Here is a 16,630-nt window from a genome sequence, read left to right on the forward strand (position 1 = left end):
GAGTGTTTATTTACAGCAGTGAGAAGGTGACAAAACAGGAAGAGCAGAGCGGGGAGTAAACAAACCTAAACTGGGAAAACTAACGAACAAAACTTAAACCAAACACGCACGGGAGGAGGAGCAAAATGCACAAAGACAGATGGCAGAGAGACGCAGAATGAATACCGGGTAACAGAATAATGCAGACTGACATGGAATTAAAAAGACGACGCGACAGAGAGCACAGGAAAACACAGGGCTTAAATACACGGGGAGTAATCAGGGAATGGGCCACAGGAGAGAGACACAGCTGGGAGCAATTAGGCTAACGAGACAGGGGAGAGGTAAAACTGAACACACTGACATGAGACATGAACTTTCAGAATAAAACAGGAAACTAACAGACACAGAGAACCAGACAGGACACTGAACTTGACAGGCAGACTCATGAGCAGACACAATAACACCATGGACAGACAGAGAGAACACAAGCAGGCATGAAACAAAACCACTAACACATAGCAAACCTAAACAAAAGACAAAACAGAATAACCGAGAACAAAGAATAATATTAGTGATGGGCAGATGAAGCTTCATGAAGCACTGAAGCTTTTCATCCAATTGCTTCACCCCAGCGCAAAGCTTCTTGAAGCTTCATTTGCTCTAGTAGGACACCTACTGGACGTAAAAATATTAGTTGGCATGAATTTGAAGAGTGTGGCCTTTTGCACACAGCCTGTGAATGTCAACAACAAAAGGAGTGTGTAAAGCATCTATATTGTAGTGATGGCAGTATACTGTGTATATTTATACTGGCAGTATGGAAAATGATCATTTGGAAATGCTTAAAATGGAAATGATCATTTACTGTGAGGTGAGGTGTGGTTGGGGTGTGGACAGTAGTTGTGCTTTTGTAACGTTGAGGTATGGACAGCTACACACTGAGCCTCAGTCCTGCCTGTTCACATTTTATTCTGTAAAAACTACATTTTCACTGCTTTTACGTCCTTTTTAGTGGGGAGAACATAGCTAGGATTTAATGATTTAACAAATCTTTTGAATCCTTTGTCCTCCACAATGCTAAATGGCTGGGAGTCCTCAATCACCATGGTAACCAGGTCTTCATCTATTTGAGATTGTTCTCCTGAGGAAAGACAATAAAGGCAAAGCACAAATATAAATATCACACACGTAACTTATTACAGCTGTATAATATTGTTATATCATTTAGTAACATTACTGCATGCTATATTATCATGGCATTTGATGGCTCACCTGGTCTTGCTCCACAATCGGTGTTCCCCTTATTCTCATGCAAAGCTCTGTAGTGCCTAAGCATGGATGAGGTGTTGTTATATCCCAGCTCCCTGGCACATAGCAAACACTTCACCTTGTACAAAAGTACAGACAGCTTAACATAAATTGTATTGCACCATCAGTATTATGAAAATACATCTTCTGTAGAAATTTGCATACCTTGTTGGGAGGAATAAGATCAAAATGTTCCCACACAGGGGAGGACATCCTCCTCTTCTTAGCTGGCTCCATTCTCTCCTGACTTTCTCTCCTCACTCTCATAAACCTCCAAACTGTCTCCAAACTCTCACTAACCGCAGCTCTCCATCAAACACCTACATTTTGAATGAAGTCTGAGGGGTTTGTATCGCTGTCATATCTCGCGGCAAAGTTCGAACCACTTCATGAACCAGTCACGTGGTACAGCCGGGCAGCGAGGCTTCGGACGTCATCATTTTCAGCTCCTCCCATATATGAAGCAAGCCTCTGTACGCGCATCGCGGAAACGCCCCCTCCATTACTCGACACAAGCTTCGAAGCCTCGATACAGAACGTCACATCACTAAATAATATAAAGAAACACAATACACCGAGTCCTCAGACTCAGGACCATGACACAAACTGATCAAAAACAGCTGAGCAGGTGAATATTTTAGCCCCGGTGCGATCTCGTGCGGCGAAGTTGATGGAGTAAAGGTTACAGTGAAAGAAGCTGAGGATGGGCTGTCAATGTGGAGCGATGAGGTGACCACCCTGCAGTCTACAGTAGAGAGTATGAAGGAGGAGCTGTCTGACCTGAAGGATAAATGTGATGAAGGCAGGAAGCGGAGAGCTAACATCCACATCATAGGGATCCCAGAGGGCCTGGACTCGAGCTCCTCCACGGCCGTATCCGTGCTACTACGTGAAGTGCTGGGTATGGATAAAGACGTTATTGTCGACCGCTCACACAGGAGCCCTATCCTGAGAAAGCCAGCTGGTAACCCGCACGCCGTCATAGCCGAGCGTCACTACTACCAGGATTGTGTGGCTACGCCGTGCCAGGGCCCAAGCCCCGCTTGAGTTTAACGGACAACCTATTGCAATATTACGACTGGGCGATATGACCCAAAGTTCATATCTCGATATTCTTTAGCTGGATGGCGATATACGATATATATCTCGATATTTTTAAAGCCAGAAAGTACGAACAAAAAGAGAGTTCTTAGTCAAAGCTGTGTCCCAAATCTCACACAGGCACATTTATTAACATACAGCGTAGATGTACATGAAACAATTACTCAGGAATAAATGATCAGCATTTATTAAATAATAATGCTCCATAAATAAAAGAAAACTGTTGTTTTTGTGCATAACAAAAAGCTCACAATCGTGCAGTCAAAATGTAAACAGACGCTGAGCATAATAACAAGCAGCTGCTCTGTTCCCAGGTTCTACTGCGTGACTGACAGCCTGGAGTTTGAAATCCTCTTTGTAACCGTGTCTCTTACAGGTGCCATTTATGGTCCTTATACACACTCAATACAGTAATATTACGTTGAAGCAGAGTACGTATCACTCCGCGAGGCTCCTCGTAGCTGTAATGCTCCAACAATCCATCAAGCGGTGCGGCCTCGTAGCTGAGCAAAGTCGTACCAAAACATCTTTTGAAAGGTTTCTGAGCGCCGTGTAGCACATAAAATCGGTTCGAGGTCAGTAAGCACAACCAGAATTCATCCATAAGACGCACTGTCGATTTATGAGAAAATTACAGGATTTTAAGTGCAGAAAATATAGTTTATGGTTTTCCTTTGATCTTAGCAAATATCTACGCCTCTAATTGGGACGACCACAGATTTTTCACTAATGTCTTTGCGCGGCTCCCCAATATGTCATCACACAATATCATCTTTGAGGGAGACCTAAACTGCTCATTATCTGCTATGGACCACAGTTCACACAAAAGTACACTTAGTCCAAAGTCAGCATGCGTCATTCAGAGCTTTCTTGATAATTATGGGCTGGCTGATGTATGGAGATTTCATAATCCTGCTTCACGTCAATACTCTTTTTTTCTAATGTCCATAAAACATATATTTGTATAGAAAAACGTCTCCCTTTAGTTACAGAATGTGATTCTAAGACTGGTGATTTCTCCTCTTGTTTTTTCAATGTGTATTCCTGATGCCTGCTCCAACTATCAGCCATGGAGATTCAACTCAGTGTTGTTAGCAGATGAAGAGTTTGTCAGTTACAAAAGGTCTCAAAGAGATTTTTTTCTATCAATCAGACCCCAGAGATATCATCATCAGTCATTTGGGAATCTCTAAAAGCATCTGAGAGGCCAAATAATTTCATTTTGTGCCAAACAGAATAAAATAGCGACCGAGCGCCTCTCTCAGTTAGCTGATGAAATGACTAAACTACATGCTGTGTACAGCCACTCTCCTGAGCCTGTATTATATACACAGCGGTTACAATGACAAACTGAATACAATCTCATATCTACAAAACAGGCTGAGTCAAAGTTGCAGCTACGCTTATGAACATGGAGGAAAAACAGGCGAGTTATCAGCTCACCAGCTACGACTAAGAACAGCTAACCAACTATCCTTGAGATCTACAATGACCAGGGAATAAGGTCTACAGACAACCAAACTATCCTTGAGATCCACAATGATTTCAATAAGGTGTTTGATATTCCCTCCTTGGGAGAAGATGCGATCGCTAGTCTGGAGGAACCTGTCTCTAATGTTGGAATTGAAACGGCCGTACGGAGCATGCAGTCTGGAAAATCTGCTGCCCCGACGGGTATCCATCTGATTTTTTCATAAAGTTTTCTGACCGACTGAATTCACTGTTAAAATCAACTTTTGAAGAATCCTTCCTCTCACAGTCGTTGCCTCCAACAATGCATCAAGCAGTGATGTGTTTAATTGTAAAACAGGAAAAAGACCATTTAGATTGTCGTTCATGTCGTTTAATATCTTTGTTCAACACAGACACCAAGATCCTGGCTCAAGTGTTGGCCCGTCGCTTACACAAGTATTTGTCCTCCATTATTTCACCAGACGGGCTTTATTAGGCACTCTTTTTTTGAACATTAGAGCTCTATTAAATATCATTTATACCCATGTTAAAGGTGATACATTGGAAACTGTCATTTGGCTTGACGCAGAAAAGGCGTTGGATCGGGTGAGATGGGATTTTTTTTTATACGCTTAAAAAATGTGTCTTTAATTTTGTATCTTGGATAAAAGTATTGTATTGCTCCCCTCTAACAGCCGTCCAGACTAACAATAATCTGCCCCCCAGGACAGGGATGCCCTCTGTCTCCTTTTTGCCATTGAACGGCTAGCTGTTGCTCTGAGACAATGTGTTGGTGTTGAGGGAAAACATCGAGGGGGTATCGAACATGAAGTCTCTCTTTATGCCGACGACATGATTTTATTTATTTCCAACCCATCGAACAGCCTCCACAAACTTTTGGATAGACTTACAATAATAATAATAATAATACGTTTTATTTATAGGCGCCTTTAAGAGCCTCAAGGTCACCTTAATGCATACTTAAGGAATTTGGGACAATTTCTGGATATAAAGTGAATTTTGGGAAGAGCGAGGCAAAGTGTATCTGTACGACAACTGGGGAGTTTTGTGTATTTTAGCCCCTTTTAAACCCAGCTATAAGAAGTTTAAGTACTCGGGCATCTGGGTGACAAGAAAACCACAAAGACTTGTATAAAACTATCTTCCTTTATTGTCGAAGCTTAAAGAGGATTTTGGAAAACGTGAGTTTTGCCTCTTTATATTTATGGTGGGAATGCAGAACAAGGAGCAAAGATGAATGTGATGCTGAATCAGCAGAAGACTTGGACTCATTTGATTCCAGCTTGGATATCATTGATTTCAATATGTCCATTTCTGTCACACTTCACCTTTAAAAGTGAAGCCATGTGGTTCCTGGAAGGAAAAACACGACTTTTTCAAGTCTTTGTCCTGTTTTTATGAGAAATGTACGACTTTAATGTGAAACATTCAGAGTTTTTTCTCTTGTTGTGTTTGTTTGAAGCTGCTTCCTGTTGGCTTCAGCTGTTTGGAGTTTCCATTTTCTAAACTTCTACATTCTGAACCTTCTTCAGCTCTGAACAGATGATGAAACACTGAATGATTTCAAGCACTTTGTCTAATAAACTTACATCTTTCATTCTTTATACAGATTGCAGAGCTGTGGTTTGTCAGAGATCAGCTGTGATTATCTGGCAGCAGCACTGAAGTCCAACCCCTCCCATCTGAGAGAGCTGGACCTGAGCTCCAACAACAAGCTGCAGGATCCAGGAGTGAAGCATCTGTGTGGTTTCCTGGAGAATCCACGATGTCGATTTGAAACTCTGAGGTCAGTCAGCATGTTTTAGTTGTGCTGAGATGAATATGATGTGAAAGTTGTGCTGACACTAAACTGCAGACATCAGGCTGATATTATACTGATCCACACTGAGGATCTTCATGGTAAAGTCTGTTTTCTTCTTCTCTGGTTTAGTCCATTGACTGCAGCAGAACAATGTTCACATTTCAAACAGTGATACTCAACGTATGGCCCGCGGCCCACACGCGGCCTGCCCACCTTTGCTGATTCAGAGAGAGGGGACCCTGATTAACTGTGTAGCTTCTTCCTCACAGTTCTAAGTATCAGACACAACAATGAATAATCCACAGCTGACTGTCTTTAGAGGGTCAAAGGTCACGGCACACAGCAGACAGTCAGAAATATTCTAACTCTGATCATTTATCAGTTGTGACACTGTGAGACTTGATCAGAGGTGTGATCATCACAGCAGAGGCCTTTGTGTCAAAGTCACTGAGGATCAAACAGAAACACATGAAGCAGATTTTCCTCTTCTGGCTTTTTATAGCAGATAACCTTCAAAATATTCTGCAGTCGATCAAAAACTGAAGCAAACCATGAAGCAACATGTGAACATGAGCTGATGCTGCTGAAGTGAAGCAAAGTTACAGAGGTTTGATTACAGACACAGCTGAGAGTTTGTAATCTGTCATCATTTTAAAAAGTTTCCATGGAACAGCAGAAATGAGGCTTTACTGTCAGAGGCCGACAGCACTGAACACAACAGCAGACTGGTGGCTAATAAACAGTGAATGATGCAGAAACAGATGTTTGAAGCTGTTCTTGGAGTACACTGAGAGAGAGAGAGCTGTGCAGGCAGGAACAGCCAAAGTCAGAGAGAATTCATGAGCATGTTTATCAAACGTGAAGCAGAGTTTGGATCTTCTTTTGCTGCTGCTTCACTCAGTTTTGGTTGGAGACAGATGAAACCTGCAGCTTCAGGATCTGTGAGCTGTCCACTTTCAGCCCCGACGGCGTGTCCGTGTACGTGCCGTCGAGTGAACGATCCACGCTCTGTGTTTCCATCTTTGTGTGTTTAGCTGCTCTCATTTACTGTTTTATCTGTTTGCTGCTTGTTGAAATAGTTTGTGAGCTTTAACCTGAGATTCTGGCAAAATACATTTATATTAAACATCGATTCAGGATTGAATGAATCAACATCGTTTTATTCAAATTAAAACCATTTAAATGGGAACATGAATTTTTTACAGCCGCCTCTAATGCTGGGTAATGTCAGCTGGTCCATGTGCAGCTGGCTGTGAGGCTCAGGGAGCGTCGACAAAGTGCAACACTGAAAGAACATCAGTGTTGTTAGTCCAGGTCAGAAGATGACTTGTTGGAATGAAAATGAGCTTGTAGTTTGTCTGCTTTAATAATGTGACTGGAAAAAGGTGTTGGACTTCAAATATGTCCATTTCTGTCACACTTCACCTTTAAAAGTGAAGCCATGTGGTTCCTGGAAGGAAAAACACGACTTTTTCAAGTCTTTGTCCTGTTTTTATGAGAAATGTACGACTTTAATGTGAAACATTCAGAGTTTTTTCTCTTGTTGTGTTTGTTTGAAGCTGCTTCCTGTTGGCTTCAGCTGTTTGGAGTTTCCATTTTCTAAACTTCTACATTCTGAACCTTCTTCAGCTCTGAACAGATGATGAAACACTGAATGATTTCAAGCACTTTGTCTAATAAACTTACATCTTTCATTCTTTATACAGATTGAGTTACTGTGGTTTGTCAGAGATCAGCTGTGATTATCTGGCAGCAGCACTGAAGTCCAACCCCTCCCATCTGAGAGAGCTGAACCTGTTCAACAACAACAAGCTGCAGGATCCAGGAGTGAAGCATCTGTGTGGTTTCCTGGAGAGTCCAGGATGTAAACTTGAAACTCTGGGGTCAGTCAGCATGTTTTAGTTGTGCTGAGATGAATATGATGTGAAAGTTGTGCTGACACTAAACTGCAGACATCAGGCTGATATTATACTGATCCACACTGAGGATCTTCATGGTAAAGTCTGTTGTCTTCTTCTCTGGTTTAGTCCATTGACTGCAGCAGAACAATGTTCACATTTCAAACCTTCAAAGAAGAAGAAAAATCCTCCACTGGAAAATTCACTGTGAAACTCTCAAACTCTTCATTGCACCTTAAAGTCTGTGTGACACTGAAATCCAAAGCAAAATGTGCGTTTGCTTTACAGACAGCAGTCCAACACAAACATACACACATCATCCAAAACACAGTCCAACATCCAAATCTCCTCCACTGCCAGCATGAATGATGGGAAAGAGAAGGAGGAACACTCTGACATTCAGGGTTAGAATGAGTTTCATCAAGCAGACTGTGAAGATCAAAGCTGCATTAGAAAGCTTACATGAATGAATGAGTGGACAGAAGTGGACAGAGATCATCTGAAGCACTTCAAAGGCTTTAAATCAGCACATTTCTCTTTATTCTTTATCAACTCTGTTAGTTTCTCTCAGTTTTCTGTGGAATGAAGCTAACAGCAGGCTAATAAGATGCTGACCAATAGGTTTCTATTAAAGGTTGTAATTTGTATATGAAAAAGTGCTTTGGCTCAGCAGGGATCAGCTTACAGGTAGAATACAGCTGCTGGATGGGATTAGCATGTCATAGCTATCTACCAAACTGCTAACTGGGGGATTTCAGGCCATCTATGGATCATTTTTGCTAACTGTTTATTCAGCTTAGGCTCACAGGGCTGCAGCCTGTGCCCTAGCTGTCATAGGGCAAGAGGCGTGGTCCACCTGCACAGGTGAGCAGTCCATCACAGGGCCAACAGAGAGCGACAGAGAAGCACTCCCTCACATCCACACCTACAGCCAATGTAGAAGCACCAATGAACCTAAGCAGCATTTCATTGGACTGTGGGAGAACATCCAACCTCCACAGAAAGGCCCAGCTGACCAACAAGCTTCAACCTACAACCTTCTTGCTCTAAGGCACTAGTGCTAACCACTTTTGCCCATTTCAGCCCAAATCCTGCATCTTCCTGTTTCTGACTCCAGGCCAGCTCCACTAACACTTTCTCATCAGACACTGCCACCTAGTGGAGGAAGTCTTAGTTCCATTTGAAGCTTCAGATTACAGTTAGTTCCTTTACAAAGAGGTGGAGGTGGTGGGGCCACAGCACCATCATCACTGAGTGCCATAGGACACTTAACCTTTGTTTCCATATGCTGGGAACTTCCTGTTGTTCCAAGGAGGACTGGAAAATGTGTGAAAATCTCCCAGTCAGTTCCTCACAGCACACTTCAATCATTTCCCTCCCACAGCATCAGGACCAGGGCTTTTTCTCTCTTTGGTCCCACTAAGAGATTTCCACACAAACACCTCATCAGTGGGACTCTCAGAGCTACCAGCCCTTTGCTACAATCACAAAGCTCTTCATTGAAATCAATGATATCAAAGCTGGAATCCAATGAGTCCAAGTCTTCTGCTGATTCAGCATCACATTCATCTTTGCTCCTTGTTCTGCATCCCCACCATGGACTTCATTCCTTTCCAAGCCAGCCTTGAGTGTCCTTTATTCAGCTCATCCTCTGCTTTACTTTTACACCTGATTTTAGCTACTTTATCTCTCTTTCAACAGGTTTCTGTGCCTCAATCTTTTTCTTCTCTCCCTCATAACAAGACAGCTTCTTCTGCCTGAGAACATGTTGGAGTGATTTACTAATCCAGGGCTGCTTATTGGGGAAAATACTTCCTGTTTCCAAAGTAATCCCCATTTTTCCCAGAAAGAAATGTCAGTAGAAATTGATGATCTAAGGGAGAACATGAGCCTTTCAAAAGTCCCAGTGGGTGCAGTCAAAGCAGTCCCTCAGTCCCAGTATAGAGTCTTTGGTCCAGACTGGAACAGCTGTGTGCCCAGTTTGAGCTCTCTTCAGTGCTGTGACCTGACAGACCCAGAGGGGCCATCACATCACATTTAGAAGCTCCCCTGATGGAGCCACAACACATGTCCAATACTTAGTCTGTCTTGTTGGACCAAAAGCGTAGATTTGGTTTTGCCATTGGTGGGGACGAATAATTCAACCACCGAACTCTGCCCTGTTTCTTTTTTTTTTTCCCTTTTTGTTTTGGCTTCTTAATAAAAAGAGGAGAAATATACTTGCCTACATATGCTATTCTACATGCTTTTAAACCATTTAAAATCACAATTCATAGTTTTATATGTGAATTATATAATGTTAAATTACTATTAAACAAATGACTGACTAAAGTATTTTAGGCTTTAGTTTACTTCAGCCATAATCCATATAAGTCAGGTATCATACAAAAATAAAAATAGAGTCATGACAATAAAAGAATATGACTTTAAGGACTTAACAACATTACTTCAGTTATAACACCAACATCTGTTATATTTTGGCACTAAGGGAACACTGAATGACCTGGTGGGTTTTGTCCATAAAACTACTCGTCTAAGATTACCACAAAGTAAAAGATCTCTCAGCAAAATTATGCAACATTTTAGGCACTATTGCTCCGATCAAATCAGTGAGCTGGGATGTTTTATTCTAAACATGAACTACTGTTACAGCAACAGACATGGACTACTGGCGTCCCACACAACTCAATGTCCACTATGTGAAGGAGCCAAACACAGGCCTGCTCCTCTCATTAACTGAGATAAACTGCTGGCATATTGGTTTTGCATCTATACTGTCCAGTCTCTCCTGGTGGACACACAGCAGCATTGTTTAATCTCATTTGAGTCACTGTTGACCTTACCCATGTTTTTAGTCTTCTGAGAGCACTGAGGCTTCTTTCAGCCTCAGTACCTGCGTTTTATCCTCAGATTACAATTATTATTCTGTGCTTGATGTGCCTCACCTTTGGCCCTGGCTCCTCCCCTCTGACTGCACTAGGACATATTGCCACCTGATAAAATTACACATTGATTCGTGCCATATAAAAAGTGAGACATGTCAATTCAGATTCTTTGTCAAACATACACTAATGAATCAATTTACAGCAGCAGCCTAACAATTGTCATGATAATAAATACTAGTTAATCTATAGCACCAACTCATCAGCCAGTCACCTGTGACCTCGCCTCTTCACCTCTGAGCTACAACATGGCAGAGCTGCCTCTGTCACCTGATGAATAACAGTGAGACATTCCACATACATGCAGTCACACATGTGCTTCAAATACAGTCATGAACCAACAAGTCATCATCCAATTCCACCTGTGATCTTGTGTCACCATTGCTCTCTGAGCTTTGTGTTGGTTCTTCTGTCACCTGACAAATAGGACAAACATGACAATAAGAATAAAATGTGGAGCTGCTTCAGTGTGTCTGTCAGTTTGTGCAGATCTTGACTCATCAGTAATGTTTGTAGGGTGAGTGCATTTTTAAAACAATTTGTGCAAACTGCACTACAAGGTGGATATTTGCAAAATAATGACTACCTCATGACATTTTGTCGCAAAAATTAACCCTATGAATATGTCAGCACCATTAGGATGAAATTATTGTGTCACCAACATTTTAATGTTAGACGTATAATTTTAACAGCCTCTGTGAACTAATAACTAAAACAAATCTGCGCCCTTGTGTTGGACCAACTGGAAGAAATGATTCAAGGACTTAGTCACAGAACAGAGATTCAAATCTCCAAAATCCAACTGGCTGCATCAGGACATATAGTCTGAAACTCTGCACAGTTTCCTGTTTGAAGCTGCTTCCTGTTGGCTTCAGCTGTTTGGAGTTTCCATTTTCTAAACTTCTACATTCTGAACCTTCTTCAGCTCTGAACAGATGATGAAACACTGAATGATTTCAAGCACTTTGTCTAATAAACTTACATCTTTCATTCTTTATACAGATTGGAGGACTGTGGTTTGTCAGAGATCAGCTGTGATTATCTGGCAGCAGCACTGAAGTCCAACCCCTCCCATCTGAGATTGCTGGACCTGTATGGAAACAACCTGAAGGATCCAGATGTGAAGCAGCTGTCTGATCTTCAGCAGAGTCCAGACTACAGACTGGAGACTCTGGGGTCAGTAGAGTGATGGAGTGAGTGGGTGGTGCTGTCAGCAGTATTGTACTAAACACAGTCAGTATGAAACAAAGATCCAGTGTTTCCTGTAAAGCTGCAGCTTCTCAGTGAAGCTGTGAGAGGAGAACGGTGACAGGCTTCAGGATTGGACACAAACACTTCCTGTTTCTCACCTTTATGGTCACCATAGTAACGGCTGACACGCTCTGATCAAACACTGTCAACAGCCAATCAGCTCTCTGAACAAAGCAGCACGCAGGCCAATGACTGCATTGATTTCCAAGTTTAAAGCAGTGAAGAACACAGTCTGTAGGTGAGGAAGAATTTAGTGAGAGCAGATGTTTGGATGGAATTCCTCCAGTTAACAGCTGGAACCGTCCATCTGGATTGTTGGGCTTGTTGTTGGGGTTCCTACAGAGCTCAGAGTGGACACACCAAGGTTCTTCTAATGAATGAAAGTCCAAACTCAAACTAGGAGGGAAAAACATTTTCAGCAACTTCAATAAAAATCCAAAGATTAGAAAAAGTGAAGCAACAATGAGTCCTAGTACAGTCCCAGCACTGACGTCCCTGCTGCTCTTTATACTGGATGTGCTGCATCACTGACTGACAGCTGATGAAGAGTCTCTGGAAACACTCGTTTATCTCCTCTGCTCTTCCTCCTTCTCTCTGCAGGTGGAGCTGATGATGGTAAACAGGACGGTGTGTGTGCTGAGAGAGGAGCAGCTGTGTCCTGATGATCCAGAGAGGTTGAAGCAGCAGCAGCTTGTGTGTAGAGACGCTCTGACTGGGCCATGTTACTGGGAGGTGGAGAGGAGAGCTTCATCCAGCAGTGACTGACAGAGGAATGAAGTGCAGATGACTGTCAGTGCTGCAGAGTGAACTGCTCTGAGAACAGCTCCACTGTCAGACACAATGTAGAGTCCAGCATCAGCCCTGTGTGTCCCTCTGGATCTGACAGAGGATCATCAGTGTATCTGGACTGCTCTGCTGCTGCTCTGTCCTTCTACAGTCTCTGCACAGTCTCTGTCTCACTCTGGAAAGATTTTACAACTTGTTGTAATTACAGAACGTTAATATAATATTCAAACATGTGATCTTCTCTTTATTTCTGAATCTTTACCAAATAAAGAAAAACCAAACTAACAAACAGAAGCTGTCGTGTCCTTTTTCACCACATCTGTGAATCTTTTCTGTGTTTTTCCTCTTTTCCTCCTTCCTGCAGCTCCATCTTCATCATTCTGTGTCCAGTATATGTGAACACGTCCAAAGCATCTGAGCCTCATGTTACCCGTTTGTGTGAGTTACGCCTGTCGTTGTGTTGTGGTGTATAAATAAGGGGCAGGAGACAGCGCTGGATCTCTGAGTTCTTTACTCTCAATTTCTGCAACATCTGCAATATCTAGAAATGCAAACCTGTGAGCTGTGTGTGTTGTGCGTCTGCTCGGCCACCTCTCCTCCGGCCGTGCTGGAAGCAGCTGTGTGTTTGACAGTTTTATCGACTCGACAATAATCGAACAAATTAAATGTTCAAAAATATCAACTTAAGCACTTCAAAGTCAACAAAAAGCTTAAAACAATGAAATAATATTTCACTGACAAAACAACAGCTCATAAGAACGATACACAAAATAATACAGAAACAAACAAATAAAAGTTATTAACCAGGATCCATGTTTTTGTCACAAACACTGAATCAGCTGATTCATTCTTTATGTTTCTGAGTTTGTTTTGTGATTATAGTTCTGGTTTCTGTTTCTGTGTCTTCACTGTGTCCCACGTCTCCTTACTTTGGACTCTGTGTTATATTTCCTGTTTTACTTTGACAGTCCTGTGTTACTGTTTCCTGTCTCGTGTGTGTAATTGGTCCCAGCTGTGTTTCCCTCCTGTCTCCCGTTCCCTGATTACTAAATTGCGTCCACGCCGCCGGCGCTCCTCTCCACAGCTGGATTCCAGGATTTCAGAGCATCCAGCTGTGGTGAGTGATGGAGACACTTTCTCTGCTCCCTCAGTAATCAGGACAGTTTATTGAACATCAGAGGACATAAAGGACTGTTTTTCACCTGCCCGTTCTGAAGCTGGACATTAAAGACTGCTGGCTTCAAGGACATTAATCCCAGTGTCAGCCAGCCAATAACAGCCTGTGTTTTTCAGCTCTTTAGGAGTCAGAAATGAGAAAGACACAGACTGCTAACCTCTCCCTGCAGGAAATAAGCTCCGCCTCTTCCTTTCCTGTATATGAGTGATTCTGACATGAGACACAATGAGTTTCCTGTTTATTGTGACTTAAAGCGAGCAGCAAAGACACTAAACTGTGTGTTTCCAGCTGAAGCTGCTTTTTGTGTTGCTCCCACAATCCTGTCTAAAACAGTCAGTGAGGAAAACTCAGTTTATGCTTCCAAGCTCATTGTGAGAGGGCACATTGTGTTCCTGCAAGTGCTGATTTTGTCTGCATCCCTGAGTTTAGTGAGCTGCCTCCAAGGACTTGTGAAGCCCAGTGTGTTAAGGCTGCATCTCCCAGATGTTTCCACCTTTCCAGCACAGACGATAAATGTTCCCACAAAGGCTCAAAGACGGTTTGATTTTGTGAGTGTTGGCCTCAAGAGATTGCTCAGTGAGCACCTGAGTGTTTCTGGGACATCGGACACTAACTGGAACTTCAAGTCTGGTTCTGAAGCTGCACATGCAAAGACTGTTTCTGGTTGTAGAGACCTGGCTGTTCCAGGGATTGTAGCCTCCCCAGAGGCTGAGCTGCTGACCTCAGCTGACTCTGGAGCCTTGAAGGTAACTAAGTTTGCACCGCTCGGGTGAGCCATCTCAGCTGCAACAGCCTCCACAGAGAGCTCACGCAAGCTTACCCAGCCTGCTGAGGATTTTATGCAGGTGTCTGGTAAAAGGACGATGCTGCTGTCCAATGAGGCGAGGAGAGAAGTAGCCAAACAGGCGAGAGCCGTGAAGGAGGAACGGCGGGCAGCTCTGGATGCCCGACATAAATACCTGATGAGCAGGCTGGCAGACGCCGGCAGCCTGGAGGAGGCGGCGGTGGAAGACGCCATCGTCTCTGATGACAGAGTAAGTTCAGAGACGTGATCCTTCCTCAGAGTTGAACCTTTGAGTCATTAATGTCTGATTCTTCCAGTTCAGTCTGATCCATGAATTCTTTGCTGCAAACGGATCCAAGAAGCTGATTTTCTTCTATCAGGATGTCAAACAGGTAACTTTGATCACATTTCAATGACTGACACATGAAGGTCTAACCGCTCTTCATAATCTGCTGTCCTGTTTGTTGCAGCGTACTTTGTATTCATATCTTTTAATATCTGCCTTTCTCCCAGAGTCTGTCCTCCCGTCAGTCTTCCTTTGTGGACGCATCAAACTCAGCTGTGGCTCAGAGGAAACTCTTCTTCACTACGGGGAACTCTGAGGTTGGCTTCAGCTTTTTATGTTTAGTTCATGTGAGAATCACAGAAAAATGCTGATATGAGTGGAAGCTTCTGCTGGGAAATTGGCAAAGAGCAGATTATTGAACAGCGAGGCAGACAGTTCGTTTCAGTGATGCCAGTTTATTAGAAACGAGGACTGTGGGGCTGCTGGAAGTCAGGACGGCCGCTCTCTGGATAAACCTGACAGCTGAGGTGGAGAGCAGGATTTATCCACAGACGGCTTCTTCCAAGCAAATGTCCTGAACACACCTGAGCTGAGGGTTACACAGTGTGTCCTGTGTGATCTCTGCTTTATGGTGGTTGAATCTCACAAATGTGACCATCAGACCTGACGACTTATTTGTGATGTTTTCATTAAAAATATCCTGGGTGAGGTGTTTGGGGCCTGTCCCATGAGGAGGAGTCTCCAGGGCAGACCCAGGACACACTAGAGAGGTTATATCTCTCAGCAGGCCTGGGAATGCCTCAGTATTGTCCTGGATATGCTGGAGGAAGTGGTTGTTTAGGGAGGTCTGGGATTCTCTGCTTAGACTGCTGCACCTGTGACCCGGGACCAGATAAACAGGAAATGGATGTTTGAAATTCAAAGAAATCCTCTTTTAATAATGAGGAAAAAAGACAGCAGGAGATCCATCGCAACTAACAAAACACTTCAAACACATCAATGCATCAACTTTAATCAACTTCATTTGGTTCAAATGAAGGAATCTAACAAAGCACTCACTAAAATGAAACACCAGTTAGTTTCCCGAGCTCAACAGGTCGAACACCTGAGTTTGGTTTGCGGTGCAGTTTTTATTTCTTCTAGATAACTTGGGTTATTTGCACAGGAAGGTTTTTTAAATGTATTTCTTAAGTACGATCTTATATGGGGGTTGATTTTATAGCATAACAGAATAATGTAATAACTCTAATAGAGTATAAAACATTTGCAGAATGAAGTACAAGGTGAAGAAAAGTCAGAACGTCCCTGTTTGAAAATACAGTCTCAGAAGGTCAGAGATGGACAAATTCAGCTACAGAAACATGTGGCCATTTTTTTAAAGCCATAGAGCATATTACAGACGACACAAAGAGCAAACACTGTAAACTTCTAACCACAGACCTCACACAGCTCACACACGTCAGAGTGAAGCTGTCATTTCCTGAAGCTTCCACACAAGAGAACTGGCAACAAGGTGGAGTCCTCATGGATCACTAGCAGAGAAATGTGGGTGGGTGCCAGACCACATGGACTCGACTCACTTTATTTCATACAAAGGAGCAGACTAATGCTGTCATCCTTAAAGACTAACTAGAAACAAGCAGTGCGCTTGCATCGACTCGACATGTTTTGCAAGTTTGAAGTGAGATGGTACTTTGGAGTCAGCCTCCCGAGATGATGGCTGGCTGGTTTTTGAAAAAAATCTCATATTTATACAATGAGCAGCAGACTTTCCTGACTTGCAGAGGTCAACGTCCTCCTCAGTCATGCGCCATGAGTGGCACAGATACTATTCATCAAAT

General features: G+C 42.8%; 1 protein-coding gene and 1 long non-coding RNA gene across 2 annotated transcripts in view; one reads left to right on the top strand and one right to left on the bottom strand.

Annotated features, from left to right (window-relative positions):
- The window catches only part of LOC146548258 (ribonuclease inhibitor-like), a 34,489-nt gene extending 21,767 nt beyond the window's left edge, over window positions 1-12,722 (top strand). Inside the window, exons 4-5 of the mRNA XM_085265044.1 lie at window positions 11,508-11,681; window positions 12,357-12,722. Of these exons, the coding sequence (XP_085121170.1) occupies window positions 11,508-11,681; window positions 12,357-12,366 (184 nt within the window). The 3' untranslated portion in view covers window positions 12,367-12,722. The remainder of the gene's footprint in view (window positions 1-11,507; window positions 11,682-12,356) is intronic.
- LOC146548259 (uncharacterized) lies at window positions 996-1,573 on the bottom strand. The gene is made up of 3 exons (XR_014890919.1): window positions 1,456-1,573; window positions 1,255-1,310; window positions 996-1,123 (listed from the first exon to the last, which is right to left on the bottom strand). It is a non-coding gene; the product is annotated as an uncharacterized LOC146548259 (long non-coding RNA).
- Window positions 12,723-16,630: the final 3,908 nt, after the last annotated feature.

The sequence above is a fragment of the Mchenga conophoros genome, linkage group LG23 (assembly GCF_057382185.1).
Source record: "Mchenga conophoros isolate Kocher_MC1m ecotype Shallow Benthic linkage group LG23, M_conophoros_male_GT1.1, whole genome shotgun sequence".
Taxonomy (NCBI): Eukaryota; Metazoa; Chordata; class Actinopteri; order Cichliformes; family Cichlidae; genus Mchenga; species Mchenga conophoros.